Here is a 16,171-nt window from a genome sequence, read left to right on the forward strand (position 1 = left end):
TCACTTCACATGAGCTGTCAGTTTCTTCCAGATTTCTGAATCCTGCTTAGCACTACTCCTGAAACCAGAGTCCTATTCCACCATCACTTTTCCTAGCATACGTGGGCTCTCACACGTAGGCTCTGTTCTCCTATAAATAGGTAAATGCTTTGCAGGCCATCAAATAATTAAGTTTTGCAAAACAGAAAGATTAAAAAAAATGCCCTTTTGCTACATGATTAGTCCTTCAAACTCTGAAATTCTCTCACTCTAATTATAACTCAATACACAATTGTTAATACTAACCCCATAAGTACATAATTTTGTTCAGTCCAAAACAGAAGATTATGGCTAAATCTAGGGTTTGGCTCATCATTTCCTCAATGTTGATACAACACAAATGCAGAAAAATTATTCTCATTTCTCTACCTTAAAAGAATAAGGCATAGAATAAGCACAAGTATTAAAACTCAGTGGATCTTTGGGCATTTTTATATAATATTAAATAAAAGATCCAACCTATCCAAGGGAACCTTGATGACATGTCTGGTTTAGGCTGTAGGCAGATCACTTTCTTTGAATCCTGTGAATTTTGGAAGATTTGGCAGGTACTGGACACCCAGTCCCTTTGACCATGAAGAACAGAGATCCCTCCAAAGAGAAATTTGGTTTTCCCATATGGAAAGTATTTAAGGTCACGAATTATTATTCTACATGTTTCTGATATTAAGTTTAAGGATAGCCATGTCACATCCATATAAAAATATCAAGTAAGCAAACTCAGTACAACAGCCCCCTCTAGTGTGGTGGAAATACCCTAAGAGGAAACTAGAATAATCACTTTTCTATTAATTGTTCAGTAAATTATAGAAGTCCTCTTGTGGAAATTCTGTCACAGTCATGTCAGATGGCTTTTGACTCTCTGTCTGAAGTTTTAATTCCCTAAAATTGGTCAGTTTTCCTGTACTTGGGTTTCATGCTATTTATAATTCATTTTCCTTTTAAACAAGTTACTAAAAGGGCAATATTAAATAACCTATGATTAATACATGAAAAGACATAAAAATTAATTCAGTATTCCTTTAAGGAATCTGAGATGAACAGACTAGACTAGGGATAAGATATACCCTTAAATTAATCTACTAAAAGTAATCAAACTTGATTAAAATGTAGTCCAGGAACCAGCACACCCCCACCCCCCGCCACCACTTTTTAAAATTTAGATTATACATGACTGGGTTAGGAAGTTCAACAATCCTACCCTCTCATCACCTGACCTGTGTTGATACACTGTGAACTCTCACATGTGAGATCTGATGTTGCATATTCAATTATTCAACCATGTATTCACTGCATACCTACTGTGTTCTAGGAACTCTGTTATGAGCTAGCATGCAATGGGAAAAAGGAGAGACAAGTAACTTAGAACTGATATCAGTGCTATGAAGCAAGAAAAGGGTTGCTTATGGGGAATTACAGGGGTATTGCTTTTGGAAAGGTGGAAGCAGCATTGACTTTAAATCCTGAAGGACTAGAGGGAGATGGCCAGGGGAAAAATAATTTATGCAGGGAGACCTACAAATGAAAAGACCCTAATGGTTTACAGGAGCTGCAAGAGGCCAGAATATCTGAGCAGGATGAACAGACTGAGGCAGTGATAAGAGAGGAGACTGGAAAATTAGGCAGGGGGTGGATTATGTGGGGCCTTGTAGGTCTTGGAAGGAAGTTGACATCTTATTCTAGTTGTAATGGGAAGCCATTGAGGAATTTGTAGCAGAAGCTAACTTGTAGTCTGATCTACCTTTCTAAAAGATGGAGTTAGATATGCATGGAGGAGGGACTGAAGGAGAGAAGCTCAGAGGAAACCAGCGAGGAGTACAGGGTCTCAGTCCAGGCAAGAGATGCTGGTGGCTTTTGCTCGGAGTGGCGGTGGAGATGAAGGAAAAGTGGCTGGTTTATGAAGGTTCCACGTGCCCTGCTGGTAGACTGGATGTGTTGTTGTTACTCTTTAGTTGCTAAGTTGTGTCTGACTGTTTTGTGACCCCACAGCCTGCCAGGCTCCTCTATCCATGGGATTTCCCAGCAAGAATTCTGGCGTGGGTTGCCGTTTCCTCCTCCAAGGGATCTTCCTGACTCAGAGATTGAACCCACGTCTTCTGCATTGCATTGCATAGTCTTGCAGGCAGACTCTTCACTGCTGAGCCACCGGGGTAGCCTAAAATCTTTCTACTCGATTTTAGAACCTTTCAGAGTAGTTGTTCAGAACCGTTTGTGTTCTCCCAAGATTTTCCTGGTGGTCCAGACTGGATGTATGTAGTGAGGAAAAGGACAGCATCAGAGATACCATCGGTTCATGTGGTGGTGGTTTGGTCGCTAAGCCGTGTCCGACTCTTGCGACCCCATGAACTGTAGCCTGACAGGCTCCTCTGTCCATGGGATTCTCCAGGCAAGAATAACTGGAGTGAGCTGCCATTTCCTTCTCCAGGGGATCTTCTCGACCTGGGAATTGAGCCTGGGTCTCCTGCATTGTAGGCAGATTCTTTACGAAGTGACTACAGTGAGTTCATGTGGATTCTGGCTAACTAGAAACTGACACTGAATTTTGACTCCATTTACTATGTCACAGAGAACTGAGCAGGAGGACCAGGTTTTCAGGGGAAATAAAAAGTTCCATTTTGGACATGTTAAGTTAGAGATGCTTGTGCATCATCCAAAAAGATTTGTCTGGTAGGGAGTGGATTTATAATTGGTAGCTCAGAGAGAAGAGTGTGACTTTACAAGCAAACTCATGAGCCAAGGAGTGGAGGAAAACACACACACAGCAGAGTTCATTCTGCTCATCAGGCTACCTTGAGATTCTCCAAGCTTAGACACTTAAACATCCTAAACTTATTCTTTAAAAATGCAGAAATTAAATTTAGGGGGATGGGACTAAAATACAAACACCATCACATTTAATCACTTTGCTGGGTCAACCAGCGTTTCCGTGTGTGGCTATCCAGTCAGCCAAATGAGCACAAGATTGAGAGTGGGCATGTTGTGTTGCTGCAATTTGCTGATTTTCTTCTTCTCAGATAAAGAATTAACTAGTTAATGGACATTAGCGATGCATCTGAAGGCCCAACTTGCTGTCCTTATGGGATTTTTCAAGCACTCGATCGACATGATCAAACAAACTGAATCACTTTTGACTGATAAACACAGGGTGGGTACAATAACTACATTTTCAGACAAAGTATATGTATGATCGTTTCTTTTTGGAAATGTTTTCTCTCTCACTAAAGACAGGATTTGGTAACTCTTGTCCTCATATGCTAAAAAGATTAAAGCTAGAGAAACTGGGAAGAATACCATCAGCTAAGACTAAGTACTTGCTATGTGTCATGTGCTTTATGGACATTAATCTCCACAACAGTGTAACACCATTGCTATTGTTATCCTCTTTACACACATGAGGAAATAGGCTCATTGAGTGTATCGGTTAATAAAGATACCCTCCACAGCAGGTTCAACAGAAGAAATACAATATGGGGTACAAGTTATAAAGGAGTTTGAATGGGCAATGGGGAAAGATGGATGGTAAGACAACCCAGACGTTAGTAAAGACAGTAAATTATTCATATCCCTGGGGCCAGAGAGGTCCAGGGAGGAGGCCATGTTATCAGAGGTCAGAAGTCAGGGAGGCCCAGCAAAGGTAATCAGAGGACACTTGGCCACTTCTAGAGACTTGACCTGAAACAGGGAGACACATCCTGGTCTCTTGCTTCCTCCCATCCTCCAGTCTCCTTCTTCTGCCTCCCCAGTGGCCATCTGCTGCTGCTGCTGCTGCTAAGTGGCTTCAGTCGTGTCCGACTCTGTGCAACCCCATAGACGGCAGCCCACCAGGCTCCCCTGTCCCTGGGATTCTCCAGGCAAGAACACTGGAGTGGGTTGCCATTTCCTTCTCCAATGCATGAAAGTGAAAAGTGAAAGGGAAGTCGCTCAGTCGTGTCTGACTCTTCGAAACCCCATGGACTGCAGCCCACCAGGCTCCTCCGTCCATGGGAATTTTCAGGCAAGAATACTGGAGTGGGGTGCCATTGCCTTCTCCGAGTGGCCAATCTAGCTGAAGTCAATTAACATGCCAGCCTGGGAGGCACTGTTTGCATCGGTCAGTCTCTGCAGTGCAGAGCAGAGTAAGGGTAAGAAACAAATCTGTGAGTAGGTAGGCAAAAGACAAGCTTACAGAGGTCGAGTAGCTCACCTTCAGGTCACTCAGGCTGCCTGACTTTAAACTCTGAGTGCATAGCACTAACCTATATTGTTTAATTATTATGAAGAGAAATAGGACTTGGATGAAGCATTCTATTTGACTGTAATGAGCATCTCATTTTATATGGGATATATACAGAATGCATTGTTATGCATGATATATCATGTGATATGGGATATACATGTTTATTTGTAATGGATATTGTATACACACGTATATAGTATATGTTTGTGTTTGCTGCATATATTTTATCTCATCATTTTCTTTGGGATCCCACTGGTATTCTTTTACTTTCCTTTGACTAGATTTTTTTAAAATATCATTTTTAATTCTTAAAAATAAAGGCGAGGTAAGATGATATCAGGACATATGTACTAAAGTGCCAGGCTGGGGGGCTGGCTCAGAGGGTGCAATTAGCCCCTTCACAGGCAGCCATGAGTCCAGTGAAGCAGCCTTAGTTCCCCAGCCTCCAGTTCAGCATCAGCAAAAAGAAAGGCTATACTATTCTTAATGATATTTAAGGTTTTTTCTGCTTTGTGGTCCCATTACTGCATCTTCAGGGAAAGGTCAAATCTCTTGTTCTGGCCTCCAGGACAAAATCAAAACCAAAGCAATCTCTGCCCATGGCAAGAAAAGTGAACCCCCAATGCAGGAATCTGCCTGCAGTGCAGGAATCTGCCTGCAGTGCAGGAGACCTAGGTTCAATTCCTGGATCTGGAAGATCCCCTGGAGAAGGAAATGACAACCCTCTTCAGTATTCTTGCCTGGAGAATCCCATGGACAGAGGAGCCGGGCAGGCTACAGTCCATGGGGTCGCAAGAGACAGACATGACTTAGCAACTAAACCACCAGCAGCACCTGCTGCTGCTGCTGCTGCTGCTGCTAAGTGGCTTCAGCCGTGTCCGACTCTGTGCGACCCCACAGACGGCAGCCCACCAGGCTCCCCCGTCCCTGGGATTCTCCAGGCAAGAACACTGGAGTGGGTTGCCATTTCCTTCTCCAATACCACCAGCACCAGCACACCACAAATCGGTACTGGGTGACCTGCCTGTCACGTTCCCTTCCTTTGACAGTGGACCCTGCACATCAGCTAACACTTGTCCTTCAACACAATGGCAAAGGGGTAAAGCGAACGCTTAAGCTAATTATTAGATTTCGCACACGTCTGCTGCACTGGAGACCATGTTAGCTCTATAAGGTCCTACATTTCACTTGAGTTTCATAATTACATAACCAGCCCCAGTCTTTCTGTTCAGTAGAGTAAAATAAGGAAATAAAAACAAACAGCATCAAAGACTGTTATCTTCTTGCTTTTAATTACTCTTTGTGTCTTGCAATTGGTCAATGTTATTAGAAAATATCAGAAGCTGTTAAAAAGTACTTTCCGAATCCAGAAAATATAAAACATGTTTATTATCCCATTTGGTCCACAGAACAAAAAATGTTTTTACTTTGGTAAAATAGCAACCATAGGAGCTGTGCAAGAGACTGTGATGGGATCACTGGTTGGACATAAAGAGAGTCTTGGATCTTGGTCTGTCAACTAAGGCACACTGATCAGAGCTTGGCACTCTAGGGTGACTTCCTATGGCACGTGGGCAGGCCTTGATGGGAGGTCCGTCGCCTTGGGTGTTTTGCTGCCTCCAGGGCCCATGAGTTGCAGTAGCTGCTATGCCATCTCCTGGTTTCCCAGAGAGAAACGTCAAAGCCAAGCCTAAGCCCCGTGCCCTGTTTCCACTGTTTTCCCTTTTGTCTACGTTTTTGTAAGCTGAGAGACAGCAAGACAAGCCCGTCTCCTTGGCTTGCCATTCATTCATCCACTCATTTAAAAAACACTTGTTCATTAAATTTTATGTGCCTACAACTGAGCTAAGCACTAGAAACTTTTAGTAGGTTGGGATGAGGTAGGAGGACAAAGATGACCCTTATCCACGCTTCAGAAAGAAAAGATATTTGGTTCCTTTTCTAGACCATTTGAGACTCATTTCCAATCAGGAAAATTAAACAAATGGCTTTATAATGTGTTCCTTTTACACAGCCCTTCATCATCTTGGACCACAGGGAATTGACATTTTCATGGCAATACGAGAGCTCAGTGTGCTCTGATGACACATTTAACTAACACTGAATTATAACAGAGCTTGGTGGACATGCACATGACATCTGCATAATTGGAGGACAAATTATTTTTTATTAGTGCTACTACTATTAATATAAAATTAATTTATGCTCATGGACCTCTGCATGTGAAGTGTTACCAAGCACAGCTGACATTCTGGCTCTGAGACTCACAGAGGCCATGAGGCTGTAACCTGCAGCTGGCTTCCCTTCTCAGCCGCTTTCCTCTCCTCCCTACAATCCCTTCTCTTTATTGACTTTCATTTAATTGTGTCATTTTACAGTAAAACTCGAGAGAAATTAAACGGCCAGACTGTGACAGACACAAGGGCTGGGGAGCCCTTGAAGTCACTAGAGAGAACCCCAGGGGAGTGGGCATAGTTCTGAAGTGCCTGCTGTGTCTTCAGAGGGAATCTGTCAGCAGCCAGTCAACCCTGGATGCTTCAGGGTCAGAGGCAGGTAAATGGTACAGGGAGCTTTATGTCTCTGTTGTCCTTGTTCAGAAAAGCAGAATTTGACGGGAGCCATTCCCTTGTAGCTCAGTTGGTAAAGGATCTGCCTGTAATGCAGGAGACCTGAGTTGGTATTCCTGGGTCGGGAAGATCCCCTGGAGAAGGAAATGGCAACCCACTCCAGTATTCTTGCCTAGAGAATCCCCATGGACAGAGGAGCCTGGCGGGCTACAGTCCATGGGGTCGTAAGAGTCAGACACGACTTAGCAACTAAACCACCACCACCACCATCACCGTTATTTCTATGAACACCCATGTAAGCTGGGGATGGCTTGAACAGTCTGCTTTGGAGTGGTGAACCACCTGTATTTTCACTTCCCATTTGCATTCATCGGGCATGCATTTTCCAAGCACCCCCATAAGCCAACCTCTGTGCTCAGTGCTAGAACCCAAGTGTCTTGTTATAGACACTGAGGGGAGGTTTCAGGGCTCCCTCCCTGGCATTTGAGGGTGGGAAATGTCAGTCCCTTCCAAGGCTTGCTGAGTGATCATTATCAGAGCATCACCTAGGATCTTAACTCTTTGTCCTAATTTTATTTTCTTTTATAAGAAAAAAGTGACTTTCGAAACAGGTGGCACATAGCTGCCCTGGATGACTGAAGGAGCTCAAAGCGTGTCTACTATTTTCCACTGAGTCCATTTGGAGATCAATTAACCGTGTCTTCTGAGCAAACTGCTCCCTTCTGAAAAGGTTTTTATGGGTTCAGAATGCCCGTCGCATTGTTTTTTTTTGCGCCTTTTTGTTAAGTTCAGTTCTTTTTCCCTTTAGTAAAGTGTCACTTTTTAACGATCACATCAGTTTTGTGTTTCTCAGCTAGAGCAAATTGCTGTCATTTGCGTCTCACCAGCACCTCGGGCATTTTTCTTTCTGGTTGGTCTTTAACCTAAAAACACACTTCTGTGTCTACACTAATGGCATCTTGACAATGATAATGGGCAGAGGCTCAATTAAGAAACATTATGAATCATACAGTTCAGTCTCCTCTAGTGGGTGAGAGTCCCCAGATTGACAAGGGTGGTTTCATTTTCTCTTGTCCCCCTGCAGTCTAAGTCCTTTCCCGGTCGGTGCCTCGCCACCACCCCAGTCACTCTCCAAAGGTTATTTTCCTGGTTTACTAAAAACAGCATCTCAGGTGAGCAAACCCCTTACCTATTTGCCAGTCCCAGGGCACCTTCAACAGCTCCTTGTGCTCCATTATCGCTCTGTGGATTGAAAGAAAGCAGAGCTGATGAGCAACACGGCCTTCTTTTGTCGTTGTTCACTAACCAGATTTATATAAATCATGAAGCAATCAATTGAATTCCAGAAGTAACTTTGGATCACACAGAGGCTAGTTTCATTAGGTAGCTCAGCCCAAGACTGGTTCCTGCAGACCCACCACCGTCCTTCTCAGCCAGGCTGCCTCCTAGCTTTCACTTCTCGCTCAGAAGCTTTCTCAAAAGTACATGGCGAGGTTTGAAAATTTCTGGGCTTGCAGGTTTAATCAGTTTTCCGATTGAGCACTCTCCAGGGCTGTGTTTCTCAAACTTAAATGTACAAAAATACCACCTGGAGAGGGTGTTAAAAAAAGTTTCCTGGGGACTTCCCCGGGGGTCCAGTGGTTAAGAATTTGCCTTGTAATGCAAGGGATGCAAGTTTGATCCCTGGCCAGGGAATTAAGATCCCACATGCAACTGAGCCTGTGCACCACAAGGAAGACCCAATGAGGCCAAAATTAAAATAAATAATAAGCCCCAAAAATGTCTAAAAATAAAAAAAACAGTTTCCTGGACCCCACCCTCCAGAGGCTGATTCAGTAGATCAGAGGAGGGCCCTTGGATGTGCATTTCTGACAAGTTCCCACGTGGTGCTAGTACTGCTGGCCAGAGAACTTCACTCTGAGAACCACTGTTCTCAAAGAGGACCAGGAAGGGTGGATGGCCCCCCCACCTGTGTCACTTTGGTTTTATTGCTCCCTTAACGTAACCCATTTGCCAAACACACTCAGACGCCTCTTCCATGATTTTGGCAGCAGTGTCTCTGAAGGGCTCCATCAGTTCTAACGGTCTATAACTGAAGCAGATGAGTGCTAGATCTCCGAAGATACTTTTTTTCGGATTCAAGAATAATAATCCATAAAATGAGCCATCCATCTACAAAATGTTGGTTACGAACCGTTGAACTAAGCAATTTCTTTTCCTCTTATGAAGCTGAAGTGCCAAATTTAGAAACTTTAAAATGCCATCATGTTTTCAAAATGAATCCCAAATAAATCTGACTTAGAGAGTCTTCCCATCTCCTGGCCCTGTTTGCTATGGAGTCCCCCACCTGTATCTCAGGACACCAAAATTTGGAGAATTCTTGGAAAGAGCCTATTTGCAAAACGGATTTAAAGCGATGCCAGAAGAGCCTCCTTAAATAACTTCAGACACAGACGCAATGACAAAGAACCTGCTTGTAGAAAGTGATGTGGTGAAAATCAGAATTACTTGCGTTGCAGACAGGATTTGCTGAAATTAGACAGGAGGATATATTATGCTTCTTTATCTCTTATGTGAAGCTAAAATACATGGCCTTTATTGATGAAAAATTAGGCTTTGCTTGACACTTATTCCATAGCAACTTCTGAGCCCTAGTGAGTGATGACATATACTCCAAGGCCAGAATTACTGAAAGTTCGTTGTTTCTGACTTTTTGATGCTTAGTGAATGCCTGTGTTCTATCTTGACCCATTTAAGGAAAATGGAAACGCTAAGTTTCTAGTTTCTAAGAGATGAATTTTTGTTGTTGCTGCTGTTTTTTTTTTTTTTTTTGGCTGAGCCATGAGGCTTGAGGGATCTTAATTCCCTAACCAGAGATTGAACACTGGCCATGGCAGTAAAAGTCCTAACAATTGGACTGCCAGGAAATTCCCTAAGAAATGAATTGGAAATGTGGTTTCACTTGTGCAAACCCATGAGCAATAAAAGAAATTATAAAAGGACAAATTTAAACTCTTAAGTTTTCTAGTTGTGATTACTAGTAAAAGACTAGTATACTAGTTGTCACTAGTAAACAGAATGCCCTTTTTTGGAAGTGCATCAAATCATGGCATTTACACTTGGTTTTCCTATTTCTCTAAGTATTAATAAAACCTCATTGGCTGGTTTTGGAGAATCAATGTACTTTTAATGCTTTCTTATAAATTATCTTTAAAGTCCATTACATAAATTCACTAAAAATTCATTTAGTTTGGAAGAAATTTATTAATAAAGATATTGAGTTTTCAGATTTCATATGGGAGGTTGGTGACAGGTTTCTAGCTCTGATTTTTACAAAATAAAGTGAGCAGCCATAACCTAAGTGAAAAACATTTAAAAAATAAGCTCTAAGAGTGTCAACTGCCTGAATTTCTTGTTATTTTTTACTCACAACTGAATTCCACTGAAAAATGCCCCGAAGAGTCCAATCATTCCCAGGAATTCCACTCGGCTCAGAGTTCGGATGATGTATTCTTCCCAGACGTTAGAGATACCATACAGTGTGGCTCCTCCTAAGACCAGGAGATCCCCCACCAGCTTATTTTCCCCTAGGAACAGAAAAAGAAAAGGGAAGCTTTATTAAACTCTAACAAGAATTTGGCCCCAGCAAAATCAGCTTCCTGTGCTTATTCTGAGGCTTCCCTGGTGGCTCAGACTGTAAAGAATCTGCCTGCAATGAGGGAGACCTGGGTTTGATCCCATGGTTGGGAGGATCCCCTGGAGAAGGAAATAGCTACCCACTCCAATATTCTTGCCTGGAGAATTCATGGACAGAGGAGACCGGCCATCTCATAGAGTCAGACACAACTGAGGAACTAACACACATGATTAGTCTATTCTGACATTTTTATAGAAGTTCTGTATTTTGCCTGCTGAGATTAAGTGAAGTCTGTTTATGTGTACTTCAGATATGTTGTGATGTAAAAAGGTTGCTATGTCTACCCAATAAGAAGTCTTCCCTAGCTAAGAGAGGGACTAGTTTCTTCTGGATTGTACTGTCTCATAAGAGTCCCATGTCTTCTGTCCATGGGTTGAAAAGTTCATAGTCTGAAATGGACTATGGGTTGAAATTTTCAACTCTCCTAAAGTAAGCAACAGAAGAGTGAAAATACATGTAATTCATTATCACATCAATATTTTTCTTCTTTCATAAAAAGTATCTATTTGTTCTAAATTCAATTTTGGCTAGTTTTGGTTTATGTCCAATCTCTCATAAATTATGTACCCAACTATTTCCTATAATTAGGCCAACTCTTTCTACTCCAGGAAGTATGAAGTCAGGGAAGGATAGTGGGAATCAGCAACCGGAGGCCTCATAGTAAGCCTGTACCCAAGTGGTCCCCAACTCTGACCTATGTAGTTGGCTCATGGGCACTCAGTAGATGTGAAGTTCTGGGGCAGAAGAGGTGCAAGCTGGGGAAGGGACTCTGTCTACTGAGATTCTAAGGGAGAGACTCACCCTAGAGCTTAGCTGGAACCAATCTAAAACTACAGAACCAGATTATTTCTGTATAGTTGGGAGTACTGCCCACGCTCCACAAAGAGGTTTCACATAAAATAATCTGGGTGGGGTATGGGGAGAGATCTCATGCCTCTGTGGTCACCTCCAGGGATATTTACTCCATTAGTGTCACTTTTTCTAAGACAAGTTCCACTCCTAGTAAGGATCAGAGAGAGAGAAGATAGCTTGAAAGGCTAGAGAGCTTGCTGGGGTCACTCTCAAGGGAATGGAGCTGAGAGTCTGGATCAGCAAGGGCTGGTAGCCCTCACTGGGCTCCTGGAGAGCAGATGACCCAAGAACGTGATGAGGTTCCAAGGAACCTAAGGGCTGTGTCCTGGGTGTGACTTCTGGGGAAATTAATGTTGCTGTTACAGAGTAACCTGATTAATCTCTTTTTTAAATTTAATTTTTATTTTTTCTAACATCCAAAACATTTTGCATTGGGGTAGAGCTGATTAACAATGTTGTGATAGATATGATAGATAGATAGATATGATACACACACACACATATACGCACAATGGAATATTACTCAGCCATTAAAAAGAATGAAATAAGGCCATTTGCAGAAACACTGATGGACCTAGAGACTGTCTACTGACCGGAGTAAGTCAGACAGAGGAGAAATAGCATATGACATCTTTTATATGTGGAATCGAAAAATAAATGATACAAATGAACTTACAAAACTGAATAATCTTTTTTTAAATATACATTTATTTATTTTCATGGGAGGCTGATTACTTCCAATATTGTATTGGTTTTGCCATACATCAACATGAATCTGCCACGGGTGTACACGTGTTCCTCATCCTGAACCCTCTTTTATGTGTCAACTAGAAAATCATGACAGAACTCATAATTTTAAGGAGTTCATTTGAGGAATACCTGATAAAATAAAAAGCATACATTACTAAGATTATAAAATTATAATGAACATGATTCAGTCACTTTTCAAGAAGTCATTTCAGAATCTTGTGGTGACATGGGGCCATTACTATGAATCTCAATTATTATTGTATTAGTGAAGTGTGGAAATGCTGCTCGGTAGAATTCTTGGTTAATGAAATTAATTTTATATGAATGGATTCAGGAAAGTTGAATTATAATGAAATATTTTAATAGAAATTAGAGAAACATCAGTCCAGCTTTTAAAAGTCTTAAAATAAGGCTGCACTGTTTCCATGAATAGTCCCACCAATCTTTCTCAAACTTCACATTTGTTTCATTATGGTCTATTCTGTTAAGCCTTTGACTATGTGGCATCTACTCCCTAGTACTTTGAATTTTTCAGTCATAATTTTTGTTAATAATGACACAATGATGTGTAACTGCAAGTTCAGAAGTATTTTCTAAGTTATTGGGGACAAAATGATTAAATACTATCTATTAATATTTTACCAGTAAATGTATTTATTAGTTTTTAAATCATTTGACAGTAGATACTTACACATAGAGCATGTGTGAAATTTTAGATGATTAAATATAATTGAACTAACCAGGACATGATTTTATCTAACCATATCATAAATGAAGTGTTTGATATAATACAATTTGTAGTTAACTGGAAATTATAACATGCCCTATTAACACAATAGGTATTTAACATGGTTGAGTCAGTTTTTCTGAATGTTCACAGGGAAAATTATATCGAGCAAATGTGTCATTTATGGGTGAAACCACAATGAGTGATAATGTTTTGCAGACTTGGGGTAAACGGACACACTTGAAATTATGAGGAGGCCATTCAAGCCCATGCCTTCTTTGTCTCCTCTGGATTTCACTCTCTTGTCCCTGTGTGAGTTTGAGTAAGCTCTACAAGTTGATGAAGGACAGGGAAGCCTGGCATACTGCAGTCCACGGGGACGTAGAGAGTCGGACATGACTGAGTGACTGAACTGAACGGAACTGTACCTGTGTGTGGCCCTCACTGCATTCTGCTTCACGTCTGTTATTTGTTACCTTGCATGTCTTCCCTTCTCCCTCTTTTCTTCCACAATATGGTTGAAGGGTCTACCGTGACTTACTTGGTTTTATATTCTGTGTGGTCCCTAGCACAGATTCTGGCGCATTGTAAGTTCTCAATAAATGCCTGAATGAGTTGAGCTGACAGAAAAGGTCTTTCTTTTTCCATCCCATGGTAAAGACGTTGAGTGGCGACATCTTTCAGCTCAGGTAGACATGGATTCTAATTGCCTCTCTATCACTTAATACTTGTTGAACATGGGCAAGCTATAGAGTCTTTCTGACTTGAGTTTCCTTATTTGAAAATGAGGTTATGGTGAGGATACTATAAAATAATGTCAATAAGACTTTAAAATGCAAAATAATGTAAAATGCCTAGTATATCATCTGGAACTTATTAAGTGTTCGCTAAATGGTGGTTAAAAAGAGTGAATCAATCATTCTCTTTGAATAACCACCTGTCAGTTTGGATCGGCCGTTTCTCATTTTGGATTGCTTCTTAGTTCTAAACAACCTAGTCATAATTGCTTTGCAAGAATTGGTTTTCCTTATTAAAGTTTTCATTAAGTACTAGGAACACTAATTTTGGAGGGATACTTGTGTCTGTGTAGTAGAGAGAGAAGAGGGAATGTTATTTAAAATCACTACTTACCATTAGTTCAAGAATAAGTGGTGAATTAGAGATAGCATCACTGTCACAATGGATATGAATCTGAGCAAACTCTAGGAGATAGTGGAGGACAGAAGAGCCTGGCGTGCTGCAGTCCATGGCGTGACCAACAGCTGGACATGACTCAGCGACTGACAACAACAACATAGTCTTCTAGAGTGTTGTAAGTCTACTCATGAAATTTAGGAAAATGAAGCCATCTCACTGAACATTTTTGAGTTTTAAATGGAACCAACTGCTTTGTTTCTCTGAGACTCACTTGGCTTTAGCACAGAAAGTACTACATCTGGGAAACACCTCCATTCTGGACAACCTGGGACAGTCATTCATCCTAATTTACTACAGTTGAACAATAGTACAATTGAACAATTTTTTACAAGAGTCACAATTATGGAAAAATAAGTATTAAGTGGTGTAGCAGAAAGATTTCACATCCTATGACACAATTTTGTAGTGGTGTGCCCTTACACAAGTTTCTTATCTTCCCTGAGTCATGATTTCTTCAACTGCAAAAGTGAGAATAAAAATACTTTCTTTGCCTAATTAAGAGGATAAAATGAGATGATGCATAGGAAAGTACTTGGCATCAATAAAACTATCATCTTCTAAAATTAAGATTAATTATCTAATTCCTTGAAAATATTTCCTCTCTTTTGAAATAAATATAAAGTTATATCTGGTAATAAAGAAAAGTGTCATTATGTTATCTAACATCTTTGATAAGTGAACTATAAGATACAATATAAATGCATTGTTATAGAAAGGAGATATTTTGAAGAGTAAGAAATACATTTTATGACAAGGATCTATTTTAATTGAGTTTTAATCTTAAATCTATGATTTTCTAACCTCCCCTTTTATTATATATTCATACATTTTCCAAGGAAAGTAGAAATATCATGGAGAAACCTCTTTGCCCTTATTACTAAATCATTTTTACACCCTCCAACACCTATCACTTTCTCAAGAGCCACTTTCTCACATGTCTTTCCCACAGGTGTCAGTAAATGCAGAGCTGATCTGTTAGAGGAGGCTTGTGAGCTAGAGGAAGGTGGCAAAGAATGAATGCACATACTAGGCCCCCTGAGGTTCATGGACAAACTTGGAAAAGACGTCGCCTTTTGAGTTCAGCCTGGGGGCACCTGTAGTAGGTGATCAGTTGTTCCCAAGACAAACATAAAACTGGAATGTGTTTTTGTTTCCGTCCCACTTTGTAGATCATTCTGCAGGCTCCAAGGCAGTCTCCACGGCCAATATCAAGAGTCCCTGAGGACTGATCTACTGTATAGACCTCTGCTCAGGGTTATGTGTCAGCCTGGTGGGAGTGGCGTTTGGGGGAGAATGGATATATGTTATATGTATGGCTGAGTCCCTTCACTGTTCACCAGAAACTATTACAACATTGTTCATTGGTTATACTCCAATACAAAATTGAAGGTTTAAGAAATAAAATAAAGAGGTAACAGATCAAGTCAAGAAAAAAATGTCCTTGAGGACAGAATTTTAAAAATCCCAAGCTAAGGAGAACCATGGACTAGCAATATAAAAAAGACTAAGTCAGTCATCCTCTTTTTCTGCAAAAAGCTGTTGATAGAGTGATGACACGTTATATCGAGTTGAATGCCTGATTCAAGTTCTGGTGAGTGCTTGAAGGATTTTACAAAAGTTCTGGCTCTGGCTAATTAATGCAATTTAACCAACTCTTACAGTTAGGGTAACCAATGGAACATTTGTGATAATGATGCACATGAGGCTTATATTGTCTTCAAAACCAGTATGTTATTTTCTCTTTTCAGAATATTTCATATGATAGCTTAAGTTACTGCCTAATTTAATATTTTTAAAGACATAAGATGTGTCCAATCATTGTTTTATAAAATGTGCCCTTGGATCCTAAATTTGGGCTGCCCTCAGAACATCATGCTGTATACGTGGGCACCATTATGTGAGCATGGATGGTATTCAACAGTGATAAAATCCAATTCTGTTAAAACTGGGCCTCCATATGTTACAACAGGAATGAAGCTATAGGCCTTAAACAGTCACACCGAAAGATAAAACACTGCTCTCGCGCGTTTCATTCTTTTAAAAAATGACCACTTTAGAAAGACTCCCAAATGGACTTACTTTATTTTTCTTAAATAGTACTAGTACTCCTTTCCTAACACTTCACT

At 40.8% G+C, this 16,171-nt stretch overlaps 1 protein-coding gene across 1 annotated transcript in view; it reads right to left on the reverse strand.

Annotated features, from left to right (window-relative positions):
• SLC35F1 (solute carrier family 35 member F1) overlaps positions 1-16,171 on the reverse strand; it is a 415,450-nt gene that overhangs the window by 30,934 nt on the left and 368,345 nt on the right. The window contains exons 5-6 of the mRNA XM_027551122.1: positions 10,253-10,409; positions 8,012-8,064 (exon numbers count right to left, since the gene is read on the reverse strand). Of these exons, the coding sequence (XP_027406923.1) occupies positions 8,012-8,064; positions 10,253-10,409 (210 nt within the window). The remainder of the gene's footprint in view (positions 1-8,011; positions 8,065-10,252; positions 10,410-16,171) is intronic.

This window comes from Bos indicus x Bos taurus, chromosome 9 (assembly GCF_003369695.1).
Source record: "Bos indicus x Bos taurus breed Angus x Brahman F1 hybrid chromosome 9, Bos_hybrid_MaternalHap_v2.0, whole genome shotgun sequence".
Lineage (NCBI taxonomy): Eukaryota > Metazoa > Chordata > Mammalia > Artiodactyla > Bovidae > Bos > Bos indicus x Bos taurus.